Source organism: Chlamydotis macqueenii, chromosome 1, assembly GCF_036417535.1.
Source record: "Chlamydotis macqueenii isolate bChlMac1 chromosome 1, bChlMac1.mat, whole genome shotgun sequence".
Taxonomy (NCBI): Eukaryota; Metazoa; Chordata; class Aves; order Otidiformes; family Otididae; genus Chlamydotis; species Chlamydotis macqueenii.
The window spans coordinates 6641151-6665137 of NC_141556.1; the positions used below are offsets into that span (position 1 = coordinate 6641151).

The following is a 23987-nucleotide window of genomic DNA, read 5'->3' on the forward strand; positions in this document are numbered from 1 at the left end:
TAATTAAGCTGCACTCACTAATTGGATCAGGAGCTTGGAGAAAACTTGAAATTCGTTCCCAGACTAGAGTTCGGCAAAGAACATAAATTTTTCCCACTGATTTTCATGCTGGTGCCTCTTTAGGTGCTTTTCTTCTCCCATGCCCTTAGCCTGTCCCTGCTGCTCTTTAATATTTTCTTCCTCTTTGATTTTCCTATTGGTTCCAGAAAGTCTATGGATTTATAATCCTCCCCCTGAGAACAATATTAGGATTTTATTAAGGTCTGACATCTCTTCTTCTCTCTCTCACATCCTCTCCTGCCATTTTACAGTTCAGAGGTGTACAAAATGTGAAGGAGGTCCCCTTTGGCTTCAACAATGATTGATGCTAGCAAGAAGCAAGTCCCAAGGTGCTAGAAATGACAAGAAAGACAAGATGGCATAATTTAATCTTATTGCAGTTTGTTTGGTTTGGATGTTACCCAAGTCACCCAAGTTCTTCAAATTTACCCTTTACTTGGGGCAACGTTTAGCTCGATTTTGTGTTGAGTTTGCCCGTGACACAGTCTGTGAGGGTGACAGGTAAGCAACAAACTGAGCTGAGGTATGGCTAGAAACATATAGCCGTGGCAGATGACAAGGAAAAGAAGGGGATGGGTCTAAAGAGGGCTAAGAACTCTAGAAATCTGCTGATGGCTTTAAAGAGTTGTAGAACGATGTCAAGAGGAATGGTAAGGTGTGAAGAGTCATGGATAACATCCTCCACACTCACCCCTTGAACTCCCGTGGTGTAAAGTCACGCTATGCTTAACTTAGAGGACTTTTAGGAGATGGTCTTTGATGGACACACTGAGCTAGGTGAAGGCATGGGCAGGTTTGCGTGCATTTGTGGTCCTTTTCTTATGAGTGGTTTTCTTTCCTCAAGGCACGAGGAATGACGGGAGTGAGGCACGGGCAGTCTGCAGTGGCAAGAATGGAGAATAAAAGCTGCTAATAGATGTAGTAATCATGTATGAAGGTGTTTTTGCAGTGGACCGTAAAATAATGATTTTTCATCATCTAATTACATGGCCAGAGTTTCGGAGGTGCTGAGGGCACCTGAATTTCACAGACTCAACACAGCTGCAGCAAATTGAGCCCATCAGCTCGTTCGTCTTCACTGAAAGGCATTTCCTGCTTTTTCATCACCAAAGTCCTCTGTAAAACAAACATACTTACAAAATACCTCTTCTTAAACCAACCGATACAGGTCATTTAGAGTGTGGGCTGCCTCAGCCTACAAACCTTGCTTCGTTTGCAGAAATGACTATTCACAGGAAGTCTTTATCCTACCTCAAATATCTGAGTGCCCATCTCTCTTCAGAAAATGGATGGAAAGCAGGTGCCCAGAAGCCTTTCCACCAAATATGCTGACAACTCTGAAATGAGATTTAAGCAATGGCTGGTGACGCGGCGGTGACTCGGAGCGTGCCAATCCCATCCTGGGCCATGCCTGGAGACAGTTCTTCCCCATTCACCCCTAGCGCTCTGGGCTTCAGATTACACCTGATTTGAAGCATCCCCTGACTAAATAAAACAGGCCGCAAGCTGATGGAGTGGTGCAATGTGCAAGCACACAATAGTAATCACAGCTAATGACTCTGCTAAATGCCAGGCTGCACGCACCTCCGTGTTTGGTGTTTGTTTTGTATACAGAAGGTAACATCGACTGAATAACGAGGATGCCAACTTACAGATGGGGTTGTGGAATCGTATTTGACAGCCGATTAGAGTAATCTGACAGAAATGATGACTTAATCACCACGACAGACTCCAAATTCCCAGATAGAATTCCACCCAGGTTAATCTAATTTCCTTGCAATATTTTTGCCAGAAATAGACTCTTAGCCGGCTTGTTTTCTCCCATGCAGATGTCAAATGGCTTTGACAAGAATGTAAATAGGTAGCATTATTATTGTTGAAAAGATGACTTTGAGGCTCTAAAGCTGGAGAGGATGCATGCCTTTGAGAGGTTTTTGGGTTGCTTGGCTGTGTTTTTTTCTCTAATGAAGTTGTATTTACATATGGTGGGATGTACACCAGAAAAAGAGGGAGGAAAAAAGATGTAACTTGTCAATTGTAATTCTAGGCCATGGCTCGGTCCTGCTGCTGCCCTCAACATAGCCAGCAGCCAGATTCCCATTGATTTCAGGAGGATTTTCAGAATTGCATTTTTGACAACTGTTTCTTTCCCTTTTTGGTTCCTGTGGACCACATCAGCGCTTCTGCTTGGGATGCGCCCAAGGAGAAGCTGTGGCGTGCTTGGCCTCAGGCTTTGCGTGGCCTCTGTGACAGCGCAGGCAGGGGATGGAGCCCTTGCTTTGCTGCCAGCCCTGCCGCAAGGCACCGCTCAACCTTGGGCAACAGCCGTTTGCCGGCTCTCAGCTGGGAAACAGTGACGATGGTGTGTTTTGAGACCTGTGGGTAGAGAGCATGTATAGGAAAGGTAGGTCGTGCCATTACTGCTTGCACAACTGCATCCCCTGAAGCTCTCTAAAACATTGCCACAAGAGGTTATTCCTTACAGCCCGTTCTCCGATCGGGTTTTGATATCCCCATGCACGGTGCTTGCCAGGGGAAGCTGCCCACACTCAGAAAGAACCTGCCTGAGAGCTGCGTTGTTCTTTTTTACTATAGCATCTGAGCAAAGGATGATGTTAATGTCTATAAATTATTTACTGCAGTTACTTTTCTCACTCTTGCCTACTTATTAATTGCAACTGTGCATTCATAAGTACTGTATTTTTATAAGCAAAACTTTCTTCAGGCACAGAAGAAAATGTTTCCTGTTTTTCTGTGACATGACATACTGAGAAATCACTTACCTTGAGATCCATAAGTGTTTGGCTTTGTGATGTATAGCTACAATAACAGCTTTCTGATAAGACATGGAATCCTTCATTTCAGTAGATGACATGATTCTAGTGGGTGGCATCTAATTTGAAACAGGTTTATATCATCTATAATCTTTTGGAGGGCCTCAGAAAGCACAGCTATTTTATTATTTTATAGCCTGCAGTTATACAAGCAAGATATAAAACGCACAGATTATTTTCTCTTCTACTCATCCTAGAGTGAAAGGATAGTACCTACTTAGCCCTTGTCTCTGCCCCTTTAATTTTCTTATTCACTGCACACTTCTCTGAGATTCATTCTTTTCTTTTCTTTTTTACACTTACGTTTAAATATTTTATGGGTAGAGAGCTTATAATATGTATTGTCACGGCAGTTGTCTCTAGAGGTCAGCAATGAGCTTAATAATGAGATGCGAACCAGTGACTCTGTAAAACCCATTTCAGGTTATAAATGGCATGTTTTATTGAATCTAGTGTTAAAGGTTGTTAACGTATCAATTGGTGATGGTCAGGGTTAAACAAGCTTCAACACGAGCCCTCTCATGTTAGGAAACTGTCGGTAACGTATTTTTCCACCTTCCTCTTCGCCGAAGCTAGGTTTGTGTATCGCATCCATTTTGCCATGGGTATTCTGTGGTTTAAACCCCCCAGGCTTGAGCTGAGTCTTTTATTAGTTTGGCACCAGTGTAAGTTTGTTAAGCACAACAACATCACTCCTGGCTTCGACTTGCTGGTGCGAAGAGGATTTGGACCGTGGGGTTTTAGCAGGAACGTTTGAAATCAAGTCGAAACCCAGTTGAAGCATCTTGTTAAATCTCGCCTCTTTCTTTGTGAACGTAGCAGATTACTGACTTAATGAACTTGGGGTAATTATGCATAACAGAAGAGGATGATTTCTGATGTGGTAACCGTTTGCCAGGTAACACTGATCTTTACGTGGTGATCCTTGGGCTACAAAAATAACTTCTTATGCATTTGGTCTGAAGTTGTCTTCTCTGGTTCAGGCATTTTGAAAAATGAAAGGTTTTTAACGTTGTTAGGTTTGCCTTTATTCAAAATATCTCCACTCAGGGGCATATAAATGCAACTGGATAGCGAGATGGATTCTCTGTCTACCGTAAGGTCTGGATTTGGCTTGGGTTTTTCTTCTATAACCTCATATCCTCAAATTGACTATACTCAATTTCATTCAGGCTCATGAAGCAAGTTACACCTTTTTTTCTTCTTTCACTTTTCGCTTGCTGAGTGGACGTGCTGCATCACATTCCCACGGATTTAAAGTCTCCTGCAGTGCCCAATGTATTGTTGATGCCGGGATAAATGTTAAGCACTAGTTAAAGAAGATGGAGTACAATAGAAGTTCCCTTTTTTCTATAAATTAGATCGAATAAGAGTGGTGGCAGACAAGTGCTGGGCTATTAAAGTCCATTTGGGAAACAAATGATTCAAAGAGAACAGAATTGTTAAAATTGAAGCAAATTTATGCATCCTGGTGACTACATCCACCTTGTGACTTTGCCTTTTCCTTAGGGCACAGTGGGGAGTTTTGCAAGCCGTGCAAGGAGTGCATTGATTTGCAGGGCCAGGGAGCGTTCTGGACTTGGAGTACATCTTAGGGCAACATTCACAGCAATATTCTTTATTTTTCTAAAGAATCTAGCAACTGTGTCCCTGGAGGTTAAGTGACTCCACCAAAAGCAATGCAGATTTGGTTTTCTGTGCTGCTTTGAAAGCGTATTTGATATGAGTACATGGATGTTGTCTCGTGCTCAGCTGTTTTTGTTTCCCAAAGTTTGCCATAATAGTCTGTTATTAAAAAAATGGAATTGCCTCTGGCGTTTTCAGGCAATACTCAGCTCTGCTGCACTGAAAGAAAAAATATAAAAAAGCAGAAAGAGCGTAGATTTTTTTATACGCTCACGTCAAATGGTGAGGAATTGCTGAGGAGAGAAAAGGCAGTGGCCCCGCTGCTTCCAGAAGGTTTGTACAGTTAAATCCCAGCAATTCTGCAGAGCCCTATGGAAGAAAACAAAGAGTGGGGGTTTTTTGCAAGCTTAGATGTCTACTACATTGAAACTCAGTGTGGGGTCAGTTCTTAAGGCTTTTTAGAAGCTGTTACAAAATTTCCCTGAATCCATCACAGTGGACATGGGGCTATAACCTACGTCCAGTGGAAAAGCCAAGCACTCTGATCAGAGGGAGCTCAGCTGTTGTGGGGCTGCTATTCCTGAAACAACAGAAAACACCATTTGTAAAAATTTTATTGTAGCTATGAATAATTGAAAGTGAGGGGAACATCATGGACCTGTTGGAGCAAGTCCAGAGGAGGCCACAAAGATGATAAAAGGGCTGGAGCACCTCTCCTGTGAGGACAGGCTGAGAGAGTTGGGGCTGTTCAGCCTGGAGAAGAGGAGGCTCTGGGGAGACCTTAGAGTGGCCTTCCAGTACCTAAAGGGGGCTTACAGGAGAAGCAGGGAGAAACTCTTCAGCAGGGCCTGTTGTGACAGGACAAGAGGGAATGGTTTTAAAATAAAGGGAGGTAGATTCAGATTCGACATTAGGAAAAAATTTTTTACACTGGGGGTGGTGGAACACTGGCACAGGTTGCCCAGAGAGGTGGTGGATGCCCCATCCCTGGAAACATTTGAGGCCAGGTTGGACGGGGCCCTGAGCAACCTGATGTGGTTGGAGATGTCCCTGCTTCTTGCAGGGGGGTTGGGCTAGATGACCTTTAAAGGTCCCTTCCAACCCTAACCGTTCTATGACTCCGTGATTTAGTCAAGAAAGCTGAGGATGCATGACACCAAGTGTGCCGAGGTAGGCTGCCATGCCGTATACAATGTAACACGCTGCACGCAAGGATTGGTTTCTCTTGCGGTAAGAGGCAGATGGATGGAGGAAGAAGTTGTAAAAGAAAAAGAATTAGGAGTTTTTCTGGAAGCCAGAATTGTGCTGTCTTGTGATGGAAGCTTTGTGAATGAATGTATAATGTATTCTTTAAAAACAAAACAAAAAAAAAGATGAGATACGAAACAGTTATAGGAAACTATTATAGGAAGCACAAGCCTCTTCCTCTTCAGTCCTGAAAAAATCAGCACATGTTTTTTTAATTACAAGCGAAGTTCATTTGTCAAACCCAACTCCTCTGAGTATGTTTGAAATGCTTGCTAACTCTTAAATTACTTGAAAATTCCATCTTGGTTTTGGCAGTGGTTGAGCTCAAGGACAAAAAAAAAGTTGGTAAAACAGAAACCAAGCATGCCATAAAATAATGAGGGCTGCAACTTTAGAGGTCTTCTGAAACTAGACACAGCAAATTAAAGTTTTATAGGAGTCCTGTGGGACCAATGATCTATTTTTTTTAATCTTCTTGGTTATAAAATGCTCCTTTACCATTTTATTTTTTTCAGAAAAGCCTATAATATAGTGTTATTTTGAATTTTTATCATTTCAGCATGTTTAATATTAATCATGTATCTTTTTAGCCCTTCATTAAAAACATGTTTCTTGATTTTTTATGAATATCCAACCTGCCTTACTCTTTTTCGTTTTTGTTTTTAGATGCATCATCCTATTCAGATGAAACCCGCAGATAGTGAAAAGTCAAATGGTATGTCTTTAATTTATTTTTTCTTAATTGTGACTTTCTCTAAACTAAAGCAAACACAACGTTGTGAGAGTTTTTGCTTTATTCTTTGTGTGGTGAAAATTATATGAGGCAGTTTCTGTACACCTGACCTGCTGGGGAAGACGTTGACCTGCTCTGAACTCCCGTTTACCCTCAGCTTTAAAGAAGAAAGGAAATGTTCTGAAAAATGGTCTTCCTTGTACCTGCTGTATGTCACAGCCTGCCTCACTACACACATCTTTCCCTTGTGTTCTCCTCGCAGTGAGCTGATGCAGGAGCACCTAATATTGATAAGATGGAGGTGAAATTTTAGTGGTGAAGAGAAAAAAAGAAAATAAACAAAAAGCATTCCCGTGTTAACAAACCATGTAAGCAGCTGATGGGCCTTAAACATTTGCTGAACTTCCTTTTTATAGAATGACACTGTTCTGAATCTGAGCCAAATTTAGGTTTTAATTATATGCTTGGTTCTGAACTGGGAAACCCACCTTGCAGGTCTCTGTATACTTATTCCTCTCCATGCTTGTAAAACGAATGCTATAATGACAGTAATATCCATTCAGAATACTAGGGTGCTGCCTAAGTGGGTGTATATGACATGCAAAACAGACGGCGTGCTAAGTCTATTAAACATGCCAGGTTTGTATATTCAAGGAAATAGGATAATCGGATGGTAACGCAACCTGACTGTGTGTTATTCTTTAAAAATATATACATGTGTATATTTTGCCCCTTGATTTGTTCCTGTAATTTTCTAAAATATATGTTAAAGATATCATCTGCCTTCTTAGATTGCAAGAGGTTCATTTTCCCATAAGGCCCACATAATCAGAGCTGGTTCCTCCAACAGGCATCTTTGCACCTCATTAATTAGTAATCAGGGCAGAAGCCGTGCACATAGAGATCTGCATACCTGCAAATGTAAATTATGATTGGGCTCTAAATCTCTCCGCAAGGCTTTTTTAAGGCTTCTTTTTTTGCTAATTGTAGTGCATCCCATTTTCAGGCTTCTCCAAGGATTATAAACTTTGGAAGGAAATTAAAACTTCACATTATGCAAGGTTTCCTATTATGACAACTTTCAAAACAAAATTGGCCACAAGCACAGGAAATTTGAGCTGTCCCCCATTTGTAAGGGAGTGGTGTTCTCTCTCTTTGGTTGAGTTTTAGCAGTGATTTGTTACTGGCTTTGAATGCTCAGAAGAGAGGCCAAGGCACCTACATGGGCAGGAGGACCAGACTTTTCAAGAGCCACTGTGCTCAAGGAGATCTTTGCTGTTGGAATCCAAAATCCAAACTCCACTCCCTAGTATTTATTGTGCTTGCAGTGGGGAATATTTTCCCTTAGGTATAGGAATACTGGCCTGGACCTTCTCACCTAAGTAGAGCCTCTGTGGGCTCTTCTTTCAAAGATAAACTTTATCTCAAGTTCCTTGGCAAAACAGAAAAATAAGAGGCAATAGGCCAAAACAGACTCCCAGTGAGTTACTTGTTCATTGCCTGAAGTTTTTCTTCCTAAAGGAGATTGAACATATTGGCAAAGCGCTATGGGGAATTGTGCAAATTCTGTCTTGCTCTGCAAATAGCACCTGCTTGGAAATCAGGTTAGACTGGCTCTTGGCTGCTGCTGTTAGGCCTGTATCTGCATGATACTCCTGTCTGCACTGTGGGAATACTCTCTTATTTTCTTACACCTATCCCTAGCATGAAAATTGTGAGGGATTGGGGTTTTTTCCCCTTTTTTTCCTGCCTTTCTTTGTATTTTGGGGAAAACACATTGACAGATCAGAGGTTGCAATTGTCAAATTGCAATATTTAAAAATTTAGACTCCTGGGGGGTGTGGATACTTGTGTTAGGCATGTTCTGGGGGTGATGAACTCTTCTTTTCTGATGACTGGGGAAACAGAAGGCGAACTAATACTGTAATGACGGTAACAATGGTAAAAGTCCTCAGAAAGACAGAGTGTAGACGTGGGATCCATCAAGGAGGTGAGAGTCTGCAAGCAGTTTGGAGAGCCAAAAAAGAGAAGGAACAGCAGTGTGAGGGATGTGGAGGCCTGTTTGGCACGTGTCTCCCATATGCTTCAGGCTATCCATCTGAGGAGGTACATTATCTGTGCCAACAGCAAATTGTAAACTGTACCTCTTCAGCCAGATTGGTAAGTTCAAAGGGGAAAAGAAAGAAAGCGTGCCAAGGCATCTTGATTTTCATGATTCGTGGTGTCTGAGCTTTTGAGGAATACATGAAAGCCTTTGATTTCTGAGTAGTGGGAGGATCCTGCTACATTTTATAAGTAAAGTGATGTTTATCAAGTTTCAAAGAGGTTAAAGAAATTCTCTTGGTAAAAATTTCCAGATAGCTTGTGGGAAGATGTGTGGGAGAGATTGAACACTCATTACAGTCCTTCTGAGCTTGCACATGTTTGTGAAGACTTGAGAGACCTGTTTGAGTTCCACAGGGAGGAAGGAGAGGTGTCCTCGTTCCTCTTACAGAGGTTTTCAAAGAACAGTGTTTGCTGTGTGAGGAGATGTCCCCTCCCTAACTTGAGTCCCTTGCAAAATGGTCAGAATGAGCATCCAAGGCCAGGAGTACCAGGATGGAATGCTCGCCCTTCTCCAGCACTGTTCCTGTCCTTAGGTGTAGGCAACACTTCCAAAACCTGTCCCTTAGCACAAAAGGCCAAGCTCCCCTTGTCAAAACTGGGAGATGGGTATGGAAGAGGTACCTCCTGCACATTTGACAAAGTGCCTCGGCACTTCTGCAGGATTAGGTCTTTATTGGGAACCTGAAGATCTGTTTTCTTCTGAGTAGGAACTGGGTGGCTGATAGATCTGTGCAATCATCTCCGTTCTTTCCCTGTGTACAATAGTTCATGTGTCTGAGTCATCTCTACTTGTGCAGATGAAGCACCGAGCTTTTAGCAGCCAGAATTGATGGGGAAAGACTTGCCTTTAGGTCTAATTAATTTTTCTATCTGAGAGGACTCTGAAAAGACTTTTATTGTTGAGAAATGTAACATCCCTGAAAGACTTTCAGATGATTAATTTTGTAGCGTGTCCTGTTCTGATCACCCATTAGGCCTAGTCTGCCCACCTTTATATTGCTAGGTGGTTATTTTAACCTATCTACAAAGTTTTGGTTAAGGATTACCTGCCAGAAAAGCATAATTTCAAGACTTTGAAGACTCCACCGATGCTAGGTTCATCTCAGCTGTCATGTGGCCATTAACATGCTACGTTACTATTTCTTACCATTAAATGTTTCTTGCATCAGGATTTGAATACAGTTTTAAAATAGAGGGGGTTAGATTTAGATTGGATGTTAGGAAAAAATTTTTTACAATGTGAGTTGTAGAACACTGGAACACGTTGCCCCGAGAGGTGGTGGAAGCCCCATCCCTGGAAACGTTCAAGGCCAAGCTGGATGAGGCTCTGAGCAACCTGATCTAGTTGGGGATGTCCCTGCTTCTTGCAGGGTGGTTGGACTAGATGACCTTTGAAGGTCCCTTCCAACCCTAACCATTCTATGATTCTATGATTCTATGAATACTTTGAGGCACATATCCTGAGGACAGTATGTCCTTAAATGGATCAAAGCATCACCACTTCAGGGAAAATAAAAAAAAAAAAATTCTCTATTGAAAAAAAAAGGGGGGAGGGGGGTAATGGGGGTAGCTGAGTGATCTTATAATTTATTTTTATTTATTTTATTAATGAAAACTTGAAGAAATAATTTTGATATTCTAAGTGGCAGAACTTTGCCGATTTGGAGGGAGTAATTAAATGCCATATGTTAGCAATAACACATAGAAAAGTTGATAATTAATGCAGGCAGCTCCAGATCCAGGTGTGAGTTTGACAGATTGTGTGCAAGGGTTTTTCACAGGCTTACAAATAGGGATAAAAAGTCTGTTTTCCCCACTTCCCTTCTGGATGAAAAAAAAAAAAAATTATACATAATTAACTATTTCTTAATTTACTCAAAAGAGAAGGCAGCTTCTGGATGGAAAATGCAACCTTTACTGGAATCCTCAAAAATGGGATATGTATGTATATATAAGGGGATATAAATGTGATTTTTCAGGACAGAATTTTGGGGATTTAGAATAGAGAAAATGAAAGTTTGTTGAATCTTCAGGGAGATTTCCCATGATTATTGCAGCATTTAATTCTTTTGTAGCGTACAGAAAATAATCTCTACTCCTTTATTCTCCTGGGTTAGCACAAGCAATCTAATGCAGCCTGCAAGAAATGCTCATTACTGGAGCAAATTGAGTAAAGCTAAAAAATTCGACCCTTCAGGATGTAATTCTGTAAGTTGTAGGGCTGTCAGATGGCAGGAGGGTCCAATTTGGAAAAAGCCCTCCCAGCAGAGGCAGACTTCATCTCAGTTAACTTCTGATGGCTAATGTAGCTCGCTGGCTTCAGACATGATACCTAGGCACTCGTCCTAGTGATTGCAGAGGGAGTCTTGGAGTTATGACAACAACTCAGCTCATCTTAAAACAGATGTCTGCGCTTTGTCATGCAGGCTTCCTGCATTCAGGCAAAAGATTCCAACCCCAAATCCAGCAGGCTTAGCACTGGGTGTGTCGCATTAACTGCCCAGGCAACATAGCTGACTTTTGTTTGTAATACGTTTGGATGGATTAGAGGTGAATCCCATGATTATTTAATCGAGATGCTGTGCGGTTTCACACCTTCCTTCATGTAACTAGAACTTCAGACCTTGTTCACTGTGACCTGGGTGCTTCTGCTTCATCAATGAGGAGCGCTCAGCCACCCCATCCTACTAGCTGCTTAAGGATGGTTGTAACTACTTCATGTCCCCAGAGTGCTGCAAAACATCCAGAAAGTACAACTAAGCCTATGAGAAATAACGATATCAAACACTGACAAAAAAAAAAAAAAATTTTCTGGATTTTTAATTATTGGAACCTACCCCTAGTGTGGGAGAGGCGATTATCATAGAATCATAGAATGATTGGGGTTGGAAGGAATCTTCAAAGGTCATCTAGTCCAAACCCCCTGCAGGGAGCAGGGACATCTCCAACCAGATCAGGCTGCTCAGGGCCCCGTCCAACCTGGCCTCGAATGTTTCCAGGAATAGGGCATCTACCACCTCCCACGGAAACCTGTGCCAGTGTTCCACCGCCCTCAGTGTAAAAATTTTTTTCTTAACATCTAATCTGAATCTACCTCCCTCTATTTTGAAGCCATTGCCCCATGTCCTGTCACAACAAGCCCTACTGAAGAGTTTCTCCCCGTCTTTCCTGTAGACAATGAAATGCTTGTGAGATATGTGTGCACAAGTGCTGACTCTCATGCCCTGTTATCCTTTCCCCCAGCCTTCTCCTGCCTGCTTTCACTGCCCAAAGCACTCCCAGCTCCCCAACTTTGTCCAGTCCCTCAGACCTCCCGTCTGTTCCTCCTGTCCTTGCAGTTAGAGCTCAGGACATCTATGTGTTATCATGACAACCAAGTTTTGGGAGTTGGCTGGAAGGTAACAGCCCTATCTATTGTCAACAGTGAGGAAGAGCCTCCCATAAAACAAGCCATTCCATCATGCTGGAACAGGTGAGATCAGTCACTCTTTGGAGCTGATCTCTTGGCATTGACAACAGGCAATCATTAATGTTTAGACTGAGACTAAGGCTGGACATCTAAACTGCAGATGTCTAAAGTTAGGCAAGATGGCTTTAGATTGCCATCCTTTCTCCAGCCAGCAGTGGGTAGCGCCTTTCCTGATCTCGACGCTTTGTTGGATCACGCGAGTTTAACGTTGGAGCTCCTCATTTTACAGTCTATGGAAGCCACCCAACAGGCACAGGCAAATCAGCATCTTGACTGATCAAAAAGGAGGTTTGCTAACCTCTAAATACATTTGACTCATACTTCTTACAGTCCATTGTCTATTTGATTCACAAACCGTGCCTGCATGGCAGATAAGAATTCATTTCAGAGAGAAAGAAGTGGCTGACCAAAAATGCAGAAACAAATCCAGACAGCCAGTCTTATGGAGGTGAAAAACCATTGCTTTCTCTGCGTGAAAATATATCGTTAAAAACTCTTTCAGCCTAATAATATCAGATGTTCTATCAGATGGAGTGAAAACATGTCATTTTGGTCCTGACAATTGTCCCTTTAAATGTTTTTTATGCTGGGCTCCTAGCCAAAAAAAAAGAATAGCACTTTTCTTAAGCTTCAGCACTGATCAGCACTGACTAATAGCACTGAATGCAGAGCACGTCATCGTATCAATATGTTTTCTGTACTCTGAGCATTCTTCCTGAAATCTGCATTTTTAAGATGTACAGTACATGGGAGCTGGGTGTTTAATTTAGTATAAAATCACCCTCTAGCTGAAAACCTGCAAATCATGTTAGTTAAATGGCATATTTATAGGTTTACTAGCGAAACTGAAGGAGGCCAGTGGGGAGTTTGTCATCTGCTGCTCTTTGGAAAATTAAAACAAAGCCTTGCTGTTTGCATCTAATTTCTTTTGAATCTCCGTGTGAATCTCTTTGATTTGAGTCTTTGTCCTTCCACCTAAGCGGGACACAAGGCACCTCCTTTGGGATGGAGTGGCAGGCATTTGTCCAACTCAGCCAACAACTATTTTTAAGAGAGGGTTGGGATCTAATCACCCTTAGGGTAGACCTGCGCATTGTATTTCAAGCCTAAAATCAACCCAAATTTAAACTGGCTGGTACTAGCTGATGCACAGGCAGAAGCTAGAGGTTCATACCACAGAGCAGAAGGCAATGCTGGCCCCGTGCTTGGCACCAAAGCTTCTCCCAGCCTGACCTTGGTTTGTGCTGTGGAGAAATCCATCCCTGGCAGCCCAGTTGGTGCCTCATACCCTGTCCTGACCCTGGCCGTGTGCGTGGCATTGTCAAGGGGACAGGCTGGCCAGGGGTCTTCCTCAAAGACATTACTCAAGGCAATATGGGAATTGTAAGCAGCCAAGTTACAGGCATTCTTTCACCAGCAAAAGTGCCTGCCTAGACTCTCCTTGTGACTGTGAGCAAGGCATTCAGTTTTACCATCCCTAAAATAATTATATGCAGCATCAAGGCCAATTATATATTACGAATCAGGTGTAAATTTTCATTGTAAGCCATAAATATGTATACACACACACACACACACACATATATATATATATATACAAAAAATATCCCAGCTTGCAGGTCTTATTTGCAATCCCACATGTTCAGCTCGTGCTCTGTGTATAACTGGCTCATCCCGTGCATTCATCATCTGTTAACCCTTTCTGGAGGGTTAACCTGCGTGTGGAACCTCAATATAAAGTGCGAATGAAAATATTGCGTCTTGAGGAATCTGCTGAGAAAAACTTCTCCTGGGTGTTAAAGTCACACCAGTTTTCTTGAAAGCTTGTAGGGTGAGAAGCTGGGATTGTAGGAGCTAGTCTCTGTTTTGGATTCTGAAAAATGCATGGTATTGGTGCTTGCTTGTGTAAAAGCTACAAATTCTTTTTAAGCTCAGCAATTCTAAGGAAAAAATTACTTCCAACACCTCTCATGATCAATAAACATGAATCTCTTCTTTTTACTGTTGAAATTAATAAATGTGTTTAGAGTGCTGAAGTATAACACAAATAAAATCCTATGAAAATAGATGCAGATTCTTCTTCCTCAGCTGCAATTTATTCCATTTGACAAACTCGTGCTAATACAGGAGAGCGAGTTGGGGAGCAAGGGAAGATTCTTCCTTTTTTTTTTTTTTTGTAAGCCCAGAAATGAAAATACTTCATTACAAAAATAATTTGCACAATAATAGAAATAAGTAAGTGTACTACAGACTCTCTGGAGTAAAGCTTTCCTTCTCTCCTTGCTTCCCTGCAAACTCTGACAGTCTGCTCATTAACAGTGAATTGGATTTACATGCAATTTCAAGGGAAGAAGAAAGCACTCGTGTATATAGTGTATAATAAGCACTTAGATTTTTGGTTTAATATGGATGGGAGGGTGCATTAACATTTTTAAGCCTTTCCAGGGTGAGTTAAATTTTGATTACCTGTTTCATTTTTGACAAGAGTCCACAGCTTTAGTCCTGTGAATTTGGGTTTGATTAACAGGGCTGCATGTGTCCTGCTGCAGCTTTTGCTGATTTTGATGACAATGCAGGTAGGAAATCTTCTAGTAATAATTCAGGTAAAGCACCTTTTTCATGTGGTTTTTTGCAAACTCAGCATCATTACGAATCAAAGGGATTTGGCTCTGGGAAAGCATTATGCAGCCTTCTTGTTAAAGTGATGCCCTAGAATCTGCCGTGTGTCCTCTTGGAGGAGAGAGGGCTGTGTCAGTCCGAAAAAAAAGCAGGAAAATTTCATGCATTATTTTTCTAGAGCAGTCGTTACACATCTGCCTTTCCAGTGCCACATATTAAGTTTGCTGAAATTGAAAGCTCAGATAGGAGCTGCTCTCTCAAAACATTTCTCAGGAATATTTTTCATTAGCTCACATCATTACGCGCACAATCCCTTCTTCACCCTCACCCCTGTCATGATTTCTTTCATACGTGAGGGAGGCAAGGGAATTTATGTGAATTAAAATCTATGCACAGATATCTTTACAAGTCTCTCTAGCAGAGGATGCTTTTCTCTTAGAAGCCGTGATGAGGAGGCATATGCAGAATGACTAAGGCAGCCAATTAATATGTTATATAAACAGCAAGCACCACTAGAAAAAGGAGAGAAAGCAAAATGAGAGATTTGGGGTGGAGGAGGAAGGGGGGAAGGGAGGTTGTGAGTATAAAGTGTTTGCCTTAGGACTTGTCTTCAGTTACAGAGCCAGACTCACATGACTGGAGCTTGGTTTGATGTGGTAATGAAGCATTGATCACAGGAAAAAGATGAAATGGCCTTTGCTCATTCATTATTTTTATCTTCTAGCTGTGGAAGACAGAAAATTGTTCATAGGAATGGTTTCGAAGAAGTGTAATGAGAATGATATCAGGGTGATGTTTTCTCCGTTTGGCCAGATAGAAGAATGCCGAATCCTTCGGGGACCGGATGGGCTGAGCAGAGGTGAGTGTGCAGTCTGTAAAGTCTCTTTCCTTAAGTGCTAATTGGGAGCTATATGTCACAGCCAGGGTAGACGTAGCCGCTGTCTGCAGCTAGAGGTTACGCTGTAATACGTCCCACGTGATGAAGGTATCCACATGAACTTTTCACAGTGACTGAAATTATCACCTTTTATTTTCAGTGCCAGAAAGGTCTCGGCGCCAACATATTAACTTGTGTTATCGCCCTGTTTGTCAGCTGGAAGGGCTCCTTTGCACCCTAAGAAAACACCCTCAGTTTTCTGCTCTCACAAAATCAAAGATCCTTCCCTGACCCCATTTCTGCTTTGTAGCATAAGGCCAAAAAGAAAAAAAAAAAAAAAGAGGACTGTAAATGACTGCTTGAAGGCATACAGGGTCATGGGAACTGGCCCACGTTGTAGCACTATCCCCTCTATTCCTGTGTTTTCTCTAACTATATGCAAAACATAGGTCTGCTGTAACTCAGAAACAAAGAATCTGAGAGCTTTGCCTGGACAAAACTTTGTAAAAAGTGCTTTTAAAGCTTTTGCCTCTATTGCAACCCCAAAACCTGTGCAGAGGTGTTAAGCAGCAGCACCAAGAGCGGTCAAGCGGCTGACCTGAACTTTGGAAATGAAGTGCAGCACAGACTTCAATAGCTGGTGATCCCTTTTGAGTGCAAAAGTGCCTTTTGAGGAAAGGCTCTCTGAAAACAAACTGAAAAGAAAAATAAATCTATATTGATGACCCAGGCTGCATATTAACTCCATGGTAGATGGACCTGAAGTTATTCTCAGAGCGTGAACCTTCTCAAAAAGTCAGTGCCAGGTGGTGCTGGAAAAGGAAATAGTGGCAGTCCCATCCGTCAGCGGGGAGGGATGCTGTGGTACTAGCCATGGCCATTTAACGGCACGGGGGTGAAGTAATTTTAAGTGTGGAGCTGTGAAGAACATCACTTCTGTTTCTATAGAAATAAAAAAAAAAATACATAGAAAGCACAGTTTATGCATTTTATTACATTTTCAAAAGGCATAGAAAAAATAATAGTGCTCATTTTGCATATAGATATAGGTATAGATATTTTTCTTTACATCTGGATCTACTTGTTTCCAGTAGGCTGTAGGATCCACAGTATTTTGTGCCACAATTTGTGTGTGAGTTTTTTTGTTTTGTGTGCAGCCCAGCTTCTTTAAAATGCCTATAAATTTCAGCAGGGGAAGTTGCAGTTATTCCTCTATTTCATGGTGCTGCTTGAAAGCACTTATGGTACTACTTCTGAATAATAAGGACTTGTTGAAAAGACACTCTAACAATAAATAGGAAGCCCCCCCAAAAATTACACTTACGTTTATGCATGCTTAGTCTGCGATCCCAAAACTTTTGGGGCTGGGATGCAGCAATCCCTTCAGGCAAGAAGAGCCTCGGGATCATGACTTTTGCCTTGGGGAAGACTAAAGGAAAGCTCTGAGGCTGGTTCTGCAGCTCAGTAATGAATGTTAACTGATGGAGTCGAGTGCTGTCGTTATCTGTCTAGACCCAATATGGAAGCAAAACAAATATTTCCGATTTGCACTGATTTCACTTTGTAAGTAGCACAGGGAAGGGGTGATGGAAGACACAAGTGGGAAGGGAGCTAAGGAACTGCTAAAATAACAAGATCTAGGCATCAGATGTTTTGAGCCACCAAAAGATTTAATTGACTCCTCAGCATCACTCAACACAGAAATGGATCTTTCCTGGAATCCATAGAAATCCCACTGTGTACTTTTATTCAACAGACACTGGGGGTAGTACGAACATAGAAAAGCTGATTATGAAATCCAACAGAGGAAGTGAGGGTAGTGGGGTAGTTTTGTTCTGCCATAAATAGCAATCTCATGATAGTTAGAACCTAAGGTTTTTAAGCCATCTCACCAACGTATCAGGCAGGGCAGTGTCATCTACTGGCAAGTAAAGCCATAGGATTAATCTGCTGCTCTCTCCTGCTGGAGGCTGAAGATTTCAGTCCAGGTAGGTCACACACCAGTAGTCATAGCAGAGCTATCCTCTCTGCCACTCAGGTTTATTTCGGTCACAATCACGACTGATATTCTATCATGCCCTCATACATCATGCCTTGTTAAACTTGAATTGCTTTCTACACACCCATGTTCACACTTGAAAATGAGTTCAGCTGTGCCAACCAGATTTTCAGGCAGATGTTTATCAGCTTCACAAAACCACCACTCCATGAGAGAAGGCAAAGTGTTGGTAAAATGGCTGGTATTGCAGTTGAAATGAAAAGTGCTAAGGGAGATTTGCAGTGGAAGGAGCTTGCCTGAAAAAGCACAGGGTGAAAAGCTGCTTCACTAAAGCAAGAGGGAGAATTTATACAGTTAAATCTTTGTAATGAGTTCCAATACTTCATGAGTTTTAATTCACTTTACCATTTCCAGGATGTCAATTCCCTTTGCCACAAACAGTATTTGTTTTCTCAGCACTCCATCCGGATGTGCTTCCCACCCAGACACAGAGGGGTGAATGAAAAACAGTCGCTGTCTTAGGAAAACACTGCCCGCACCATGCCAGAGCTGGCGGAGCTCTGGAACTCACAGTGCTCACAGCGGTGAGGTGGAAATATTGTCCAATAAACTCAGGTTGGCATCTCAACAAGTGCACATCATGGTATCTCAGACAAAAAAAAAAAGAGCTTGAAAAGTATATTCATTGGTATTTATGCCAGCTTTCAAGCTTTCTTAAAGGGTTCAGGCAAATAATCTTTGTTACCAGCACACAGTTGCAAGGAATAGCTCCAGGTTACATTGCTCAGTAGAACAGTTTTGATTTGTACTGCTTTTTTTTTTTTCTTAATAAAGAGTAAAAAGCTTTCAATTTACTTTCAGGCCATGTCTACAGTACAACAGCAACTTTGGTGCTGGGTACGGTAAGGGTCTGCTGTCAACCCAGAGGCGGGATGTAGGGTTGTAGTGTCCCACATGGCTCTAGGAGCAAGGAGAAATCCCATCCTGTGGCATCAAGGGAAGATGTAACACTTTGTGATGAGTGTGATATAAGTGCTAAGATAGAGAGAGAGGGAGAGAGATTGAACTGGTTGTTTCTGTTGGAGTTTTTAGCCAAGAGTTGACAGAACTTTAATAAAGTCGCACCCGTTGCTGTCACTACTGATAATGGAGCATCAGCATTTCCACTCCAAATTCCTATTGTCAGCTGTTTGAAACTCATCTGTAAAACAAGACTAAAATAATGATACAGAGCTCCACTGGTGGAGCAGCGTATTTTAAAGAAACTGACATTTTTTTCCTTGAGTCTTTTTTTTCGCCACTGTTGTTCACTCCTGCATCTAAGAAATAGTTGTTGTTTATATCTGTGACTTGCTATAGTCCAGCCAGCTGCAAAAAATAGGCAGCAGCCAAAAGGCATTGCCTTCTGAAGGCTCTGGGATAGTCCCTGTGAAATTAGTTGGCTGGCAGAGAGTAATTCCTAGCTGCGAAAAGTATTAAAAAATAAAAATACCCTGTTGGCTGTAGAGATAAAGAAAGCAGAGGCTCAGCAGACACGGAGGCTGGCCTTTGCTTTAGCAGGGTTCATGGGACTATCTAAAGAAGCTTGCCACTGCCTGTACTGTATTCATTATTCAAAGAGAAGGATTCAGCCTGCAGGGTTGTTTAATCCAGCACTTTTTCTGAAGAGCTAAGTATGCTTTACAAAAATTCATGATTGTGATATCATGTGCTAAGCTTCATTATCATGAAAAAGCAGAAGTGAACTGCCTCGGCTGATTAAGATTTTAAATCACTTATTGTAACCTGCTTAAGGAAACTTTCAGACCTCTGGCCCCCTAGCACTGTGTTAGTCTACGTGGCCACAGATGCCAACACGTACAGCCATGCAATGATAGCTGTGTGTGCAAAAATAGCCAAAAATACCCACGTTTGCTTTGTAGCTGTGCCCTGATGTGCTGTATTGACCATTGGTGAGTTGGCCTCTCATCTTCTCTCTGTTAGCCTGTTCCTTAAAAAAAAGGATAGCAATGCTCCTCTACTTTTGCAAAATGCTTTTTTTAGATCAGCGGATCAATATCTCTGTATCACTCTGGGAATTATTACCATCCGTAATGATGATAAAAAAAAAAATCCTCTTATCCTTATCACAGGAGCACCACACAGCAAATTATTCTGCTGTATTGCTGAGTGCAGATTTGTATAACAGATACGAGAAAGAAGTCAACTGGGTTAATAGCATGCGCTGAAAAACCCTGCTAATAACATGTACAGACAGTCAGATATACCATGGACATTGTGGAAAAGCTCCAAATGCATATTCCTACACCTTCTAGGCTCCTAATTGTATAATTTTTTAACAAAACATCACCAGGCCCTTGGGACAAGTGAACATTTCTGCAGACATTGATTACAGGGATTTTTTTTTTCTTTCTTTCCTTTAAGAGCAGGTTAGAAATGGCACACGGAGAGTTATAGCGTGGTGAGGCAATTTAATTTCATGAAAATTCATTCATAAATTTCAGATTCAGGGGTTTTCTTGAATGAGTAAAAGAAAATTAGTATTTGCATCATAATTAATTGCGGTGAAGGCTAGGTGAGGAGGTTTTGTGCCTGTTTGTTTTTCCTTATGGATTTTTACTGCTCCTCTCTGAGCTAAAGTAACGTGAAGTACCAGCTGTGGGAGCAGCCTGGATGAGGGGCCATATTCTGACTTGTGTATCAGTGAAGGAAGGGAAATGCTGGCCGTGGAAGTGCTGTATTTTTAATTGCTCTTCAGAAGCACCTCCATGCCTTAATTCTTCTGCTGTAATGTGGTAACATTTTAATTTTTTCCAGTCACTATGGCACATTTAATTTCCTTTTTCCCCTGCTGTAACTCTTCTGAAGTTGGGAAAGAACAAACACATCCAAGTGACCGGCATCTCTGCTGGCCAGCAACCCTACATCTCAGGTCTTCACTACTGCATCTTCACAGCAATCCCTCCCTGGAGGGATGTCTGAAATGAAGTAATTTGCAGGAGTTTTTATTCCAAGAAGAGGGCCATCGAGGCTTTGTTAGAGAATGTGGTCTTTGATACCCGTTTGATTTTGGGTTTGTGTAAAATCCAGTTCCTGAAGGCTGTACTTTGCAGGGTGGTTAATTGACTGTCCAGTTAGAAACACTTCAAGGGAACCGTGAACGTCGGGAAATTTAATATCTAGAATCTGTCATCTGGTCGGTAGTCAGGATAAGTCAGTAAAGCCAAAGAGATGAGGCGTGTTTACAGGACGTGCCTCTTGTTGCCTTCATGTGCCTGATATACACAGCTTTACTGTGGTTTTGTCAACGCTTTCCTTCGGGCTGGCTTGTTGGACCTAGTCTGAGACCTGCCATTGTGTGTCTTACGCAATACTTAATGGCCAAGGAACAATTTGATGTTTTAATTTGTGGCTGAAATTTATTTTAACCACTAAGACAGATTTTTGTCTGATGTCTTCATTAAAAGGCGGTTTCCCAGGCTGGTCCTTCCTTCAGACTGTGCTGTATTGGCACAGCATAGAAAAGGGAAAGTCTACTTTGTGATCTCAGCTAGAAATATTTTAACACAAGTAGAGCTTATTTTTATCACGCTTCAATTTCCATAGCTTTTCATTTGAGCCTTATCTTTTCTTTAAATAGAGGCTTTCATCTCAGCGGATCCAAAATACTTCTTGCAGGAGTATTTTGGCAGCTTTTCACTATTGTTTCTTCCCAGAAAGTGAAGAAAAACCTTGTTTACCGTGAACTGGGAAGCTGTAGTGCAACCGTTACACTACCAGCTGCGCGGGCACCATACGTAGCACTGCGATTGCTCGGATGGCTTTGAAAATCTCCTGAGCCACCTTCTGTGTCAGAGGAGTCACTAGATTTTTTTTTAAAGATTGATTATATCTGCCCATCTTTCATCTCCAGAACTTTAAAGCCATGGTTTTTAAATGTCCATTTTTAACTCTAGGCTTGATTCAAGAATGTCTTTGTTTTTTGCATCTCCCTTTGGCTCCATTGAGGGTTTAGGAGCTTTAAAACCTCTGGTAGACCACGGTAGTTTTATGTTGGAGGTTTCTGTATAAAATCAGACCTCTTACCTTGAGACCTCCCTGCTTAAAACATTCTGCTTCACTTGCAGCTTGCAAGTATTGATGTTATGTTAGACCGTGTGTGAACTACTGACTGAAAGTTTCAAAATAGTCTATGTAAACATGAGATTAGAAGAATCAAGTGAAGCGGGAGCTGAAATGGGGCAGTGGTGAGCTTTTTTAAAATATTTCAAATAATTCAATCGCTCAAGCAGCAAGCTTTAGGTTTGGGATGGCACAGGTCGAGGAGGAAGCTTTTCTAGTTTTGCAGCCTCTTCAAAATTCTTTTACGGTTTGGGGTGGGAGGGGGCTAAGGACCAACCCTGTGAGTTTAGATGTTCTCTCAGCCGAGACAGCCAATGTGATAATGTGCTCCAAAATCTCCTCTGTGACAAGCCTGGGTGCCTCCCTCCAATTCTGCCTGCAGGAGGAAATTACTTTGAGCAGCCTTTCCCCATTCAATCATTTTTCTGGTATAGAGGATGAGAAGGCAGCCTTGGAGAAGCAACTAAAACTCTTAGACCTTCTTTCTGCCTTCCCTTTTGTTTCTGTTAGTGATCCCTGACATTCTGAAATCAGAGGTGATAAATAATTGCAAGGTGACTTGCAGGTTGTCTGTATTTACCAAAAGATGTATTTTTTTTCGTGGTTAGGTAGCTGATGGTACAAAACGAAGTAATTGCAAAGCATTAGCTATAGAAATAGCCCCCTCTCCGCGTTTTCTCTCCCAGAGAGCTCCATAGCTCCAGTAGGAAGGGAGTGATTGAAGTATCAGGACTCAGTATGGTAGGACAGAAACAGTGTGCTTGTAGCTGTTGGACCAGAAGACCTCAGCCCACAGCGCTGCAAACAATGCAATGTTTCATAGGATGAGGTAAGAGGCCACGGAAATCTTTCTTGTTTTCTTGCACCATGAGGCATGAAATCTGATTAGTCTTGTCCTCTTATAATGGTGATTTACGGTCCTAAAGCTGGCAGTGTGTTCCCAAAAGACAACCAGTATCCATGAGGTATAGTGAGTGAGAGTATGCTGAAAAGGGTTTTTGCAACCTCTCAGAAACCGCTGCAGCAAGAGCACAGGATGGTCCTGGTGTAGCTCATCTGGCTTAAACAAGTGAAATCCAGTGTCCTTAGACACCAACTTCTGATTAAATTCTAGGTGCCCAACGCAACCATCCTCCTGGAGTGCATATGTAACCCGTGTAGGAAGATAAAGGTGCTGCCATTGAGTGTGGCAGAGTATATAAACATCTCAGAACAGCTTTTCTGGATACCTAAATTCTATTTGCAAGTTCAGTGGCTGAGTTAGGTGGACTGAATCCTGTGATACAGGCTTAGCTCCCCTCCAGCACGGCAGTCTGGTCATGAAAGCAAGGATCTCATGGTTCACAGATGATAAAATATATAGGGTCTCATGTTTCACATATAATAAAATATATGTGCACACATAATAAATGTACAAATTGTGTGTGTGTGTCCAGGTTTGGTAGCTGAAAAAAAATAAGCCCTGAATGTGAATACATGTAGCAATGTCTGGGAAGATGGTTAAATTAGCTAGCATTTAATTGAGGTTCTTGGCGGTAACAACTGAAGGTCTAGGTTATCAAATAATTTAGAAATAAGATTGTCTACTGAATTTTTACCTCAGTTATTGAGGCAAATTGGATATTTACTGTGCAAATGGCCACTGTCCATCGGCGGGAAATGGCGTGCCGACTGGAGATAACAAGGGGACATAACCTTGTAGCCTCTGGCTGGCAAACGGTGATTAAAATGCAGTCCTGCCTTCTCTGTGGAATGCTCTTTCCAAATGCTCATATTCAAGCCGCGTAACCTCATTCATCAGGCATTCCCCTTGCCCGGAGAACAACTTTCTTTTAAACTGGTAGCTCACTACATGGCACTTTACAGAGATCTGCTGCAAAGGTCTTTTCACTCCATGACAAAGGCAACGGGATCCACGCAAAACGGATTTGGGCTGAGGAACGAGGAGAGAGGTTTCGCGGTAGCGTTGGACGCTGAAAGTACCCCACAGCTGAGCTTTATGGTTAAAAAGAAGAAAAGTTTAAGGGAAATAAGAAAGAGTCTGCTTTATCTTGAGAGGAGCACAGCTTTATTTCTCTGCTGATTCACATTTCTATTGAGACCTCCTAATTGCAACATCTCTCAGTAAGTTACAGCAGTGCTGCTGGGCAGAAATTGTGATAAATGCATAAACTGTGTCTTACTGGTTCTTGTTGACATTTTACATTCTTCTTCTGCATTCCAAACCTCCGTTCAGTAATTGTCACTGTGGTATGCGCTCCTGGATAATGAGAGCGAAAGAAGTGAATGAAGCA

At 41.9% G+C, this 23987-nt stretch overlaps 1 protein-coding gene across 16 annotated transcripts in view; it reads left to right on the forward strand.

Moving 5' to 3' along the window:
* CELF2 (CUGBP Elav-like family member 2) overlaps positions 1 to 23987 on the forward strand; it is a 565018-nt gene that overhangs the window by 474342 nt on the left and 66689 nt on the right. For all 16 annotated transcript variants that reach the window (XM_086744976.1, XM_086744963.1, XM_086744970.1 and 13 more), the window contains 2 exons: positions 6435 to 6483; positions 15420 to 15554. In XM_086744976.1, coding sequence (XP_086601102.1) covers positions 6435 to 6483; positions 15420 to 15554 — 184 coding nt within the window. The remainder of the gene's footprint in view (positions 1 to 6434; positions 6484 to 15419; positions 15555 to 23987) is intronic.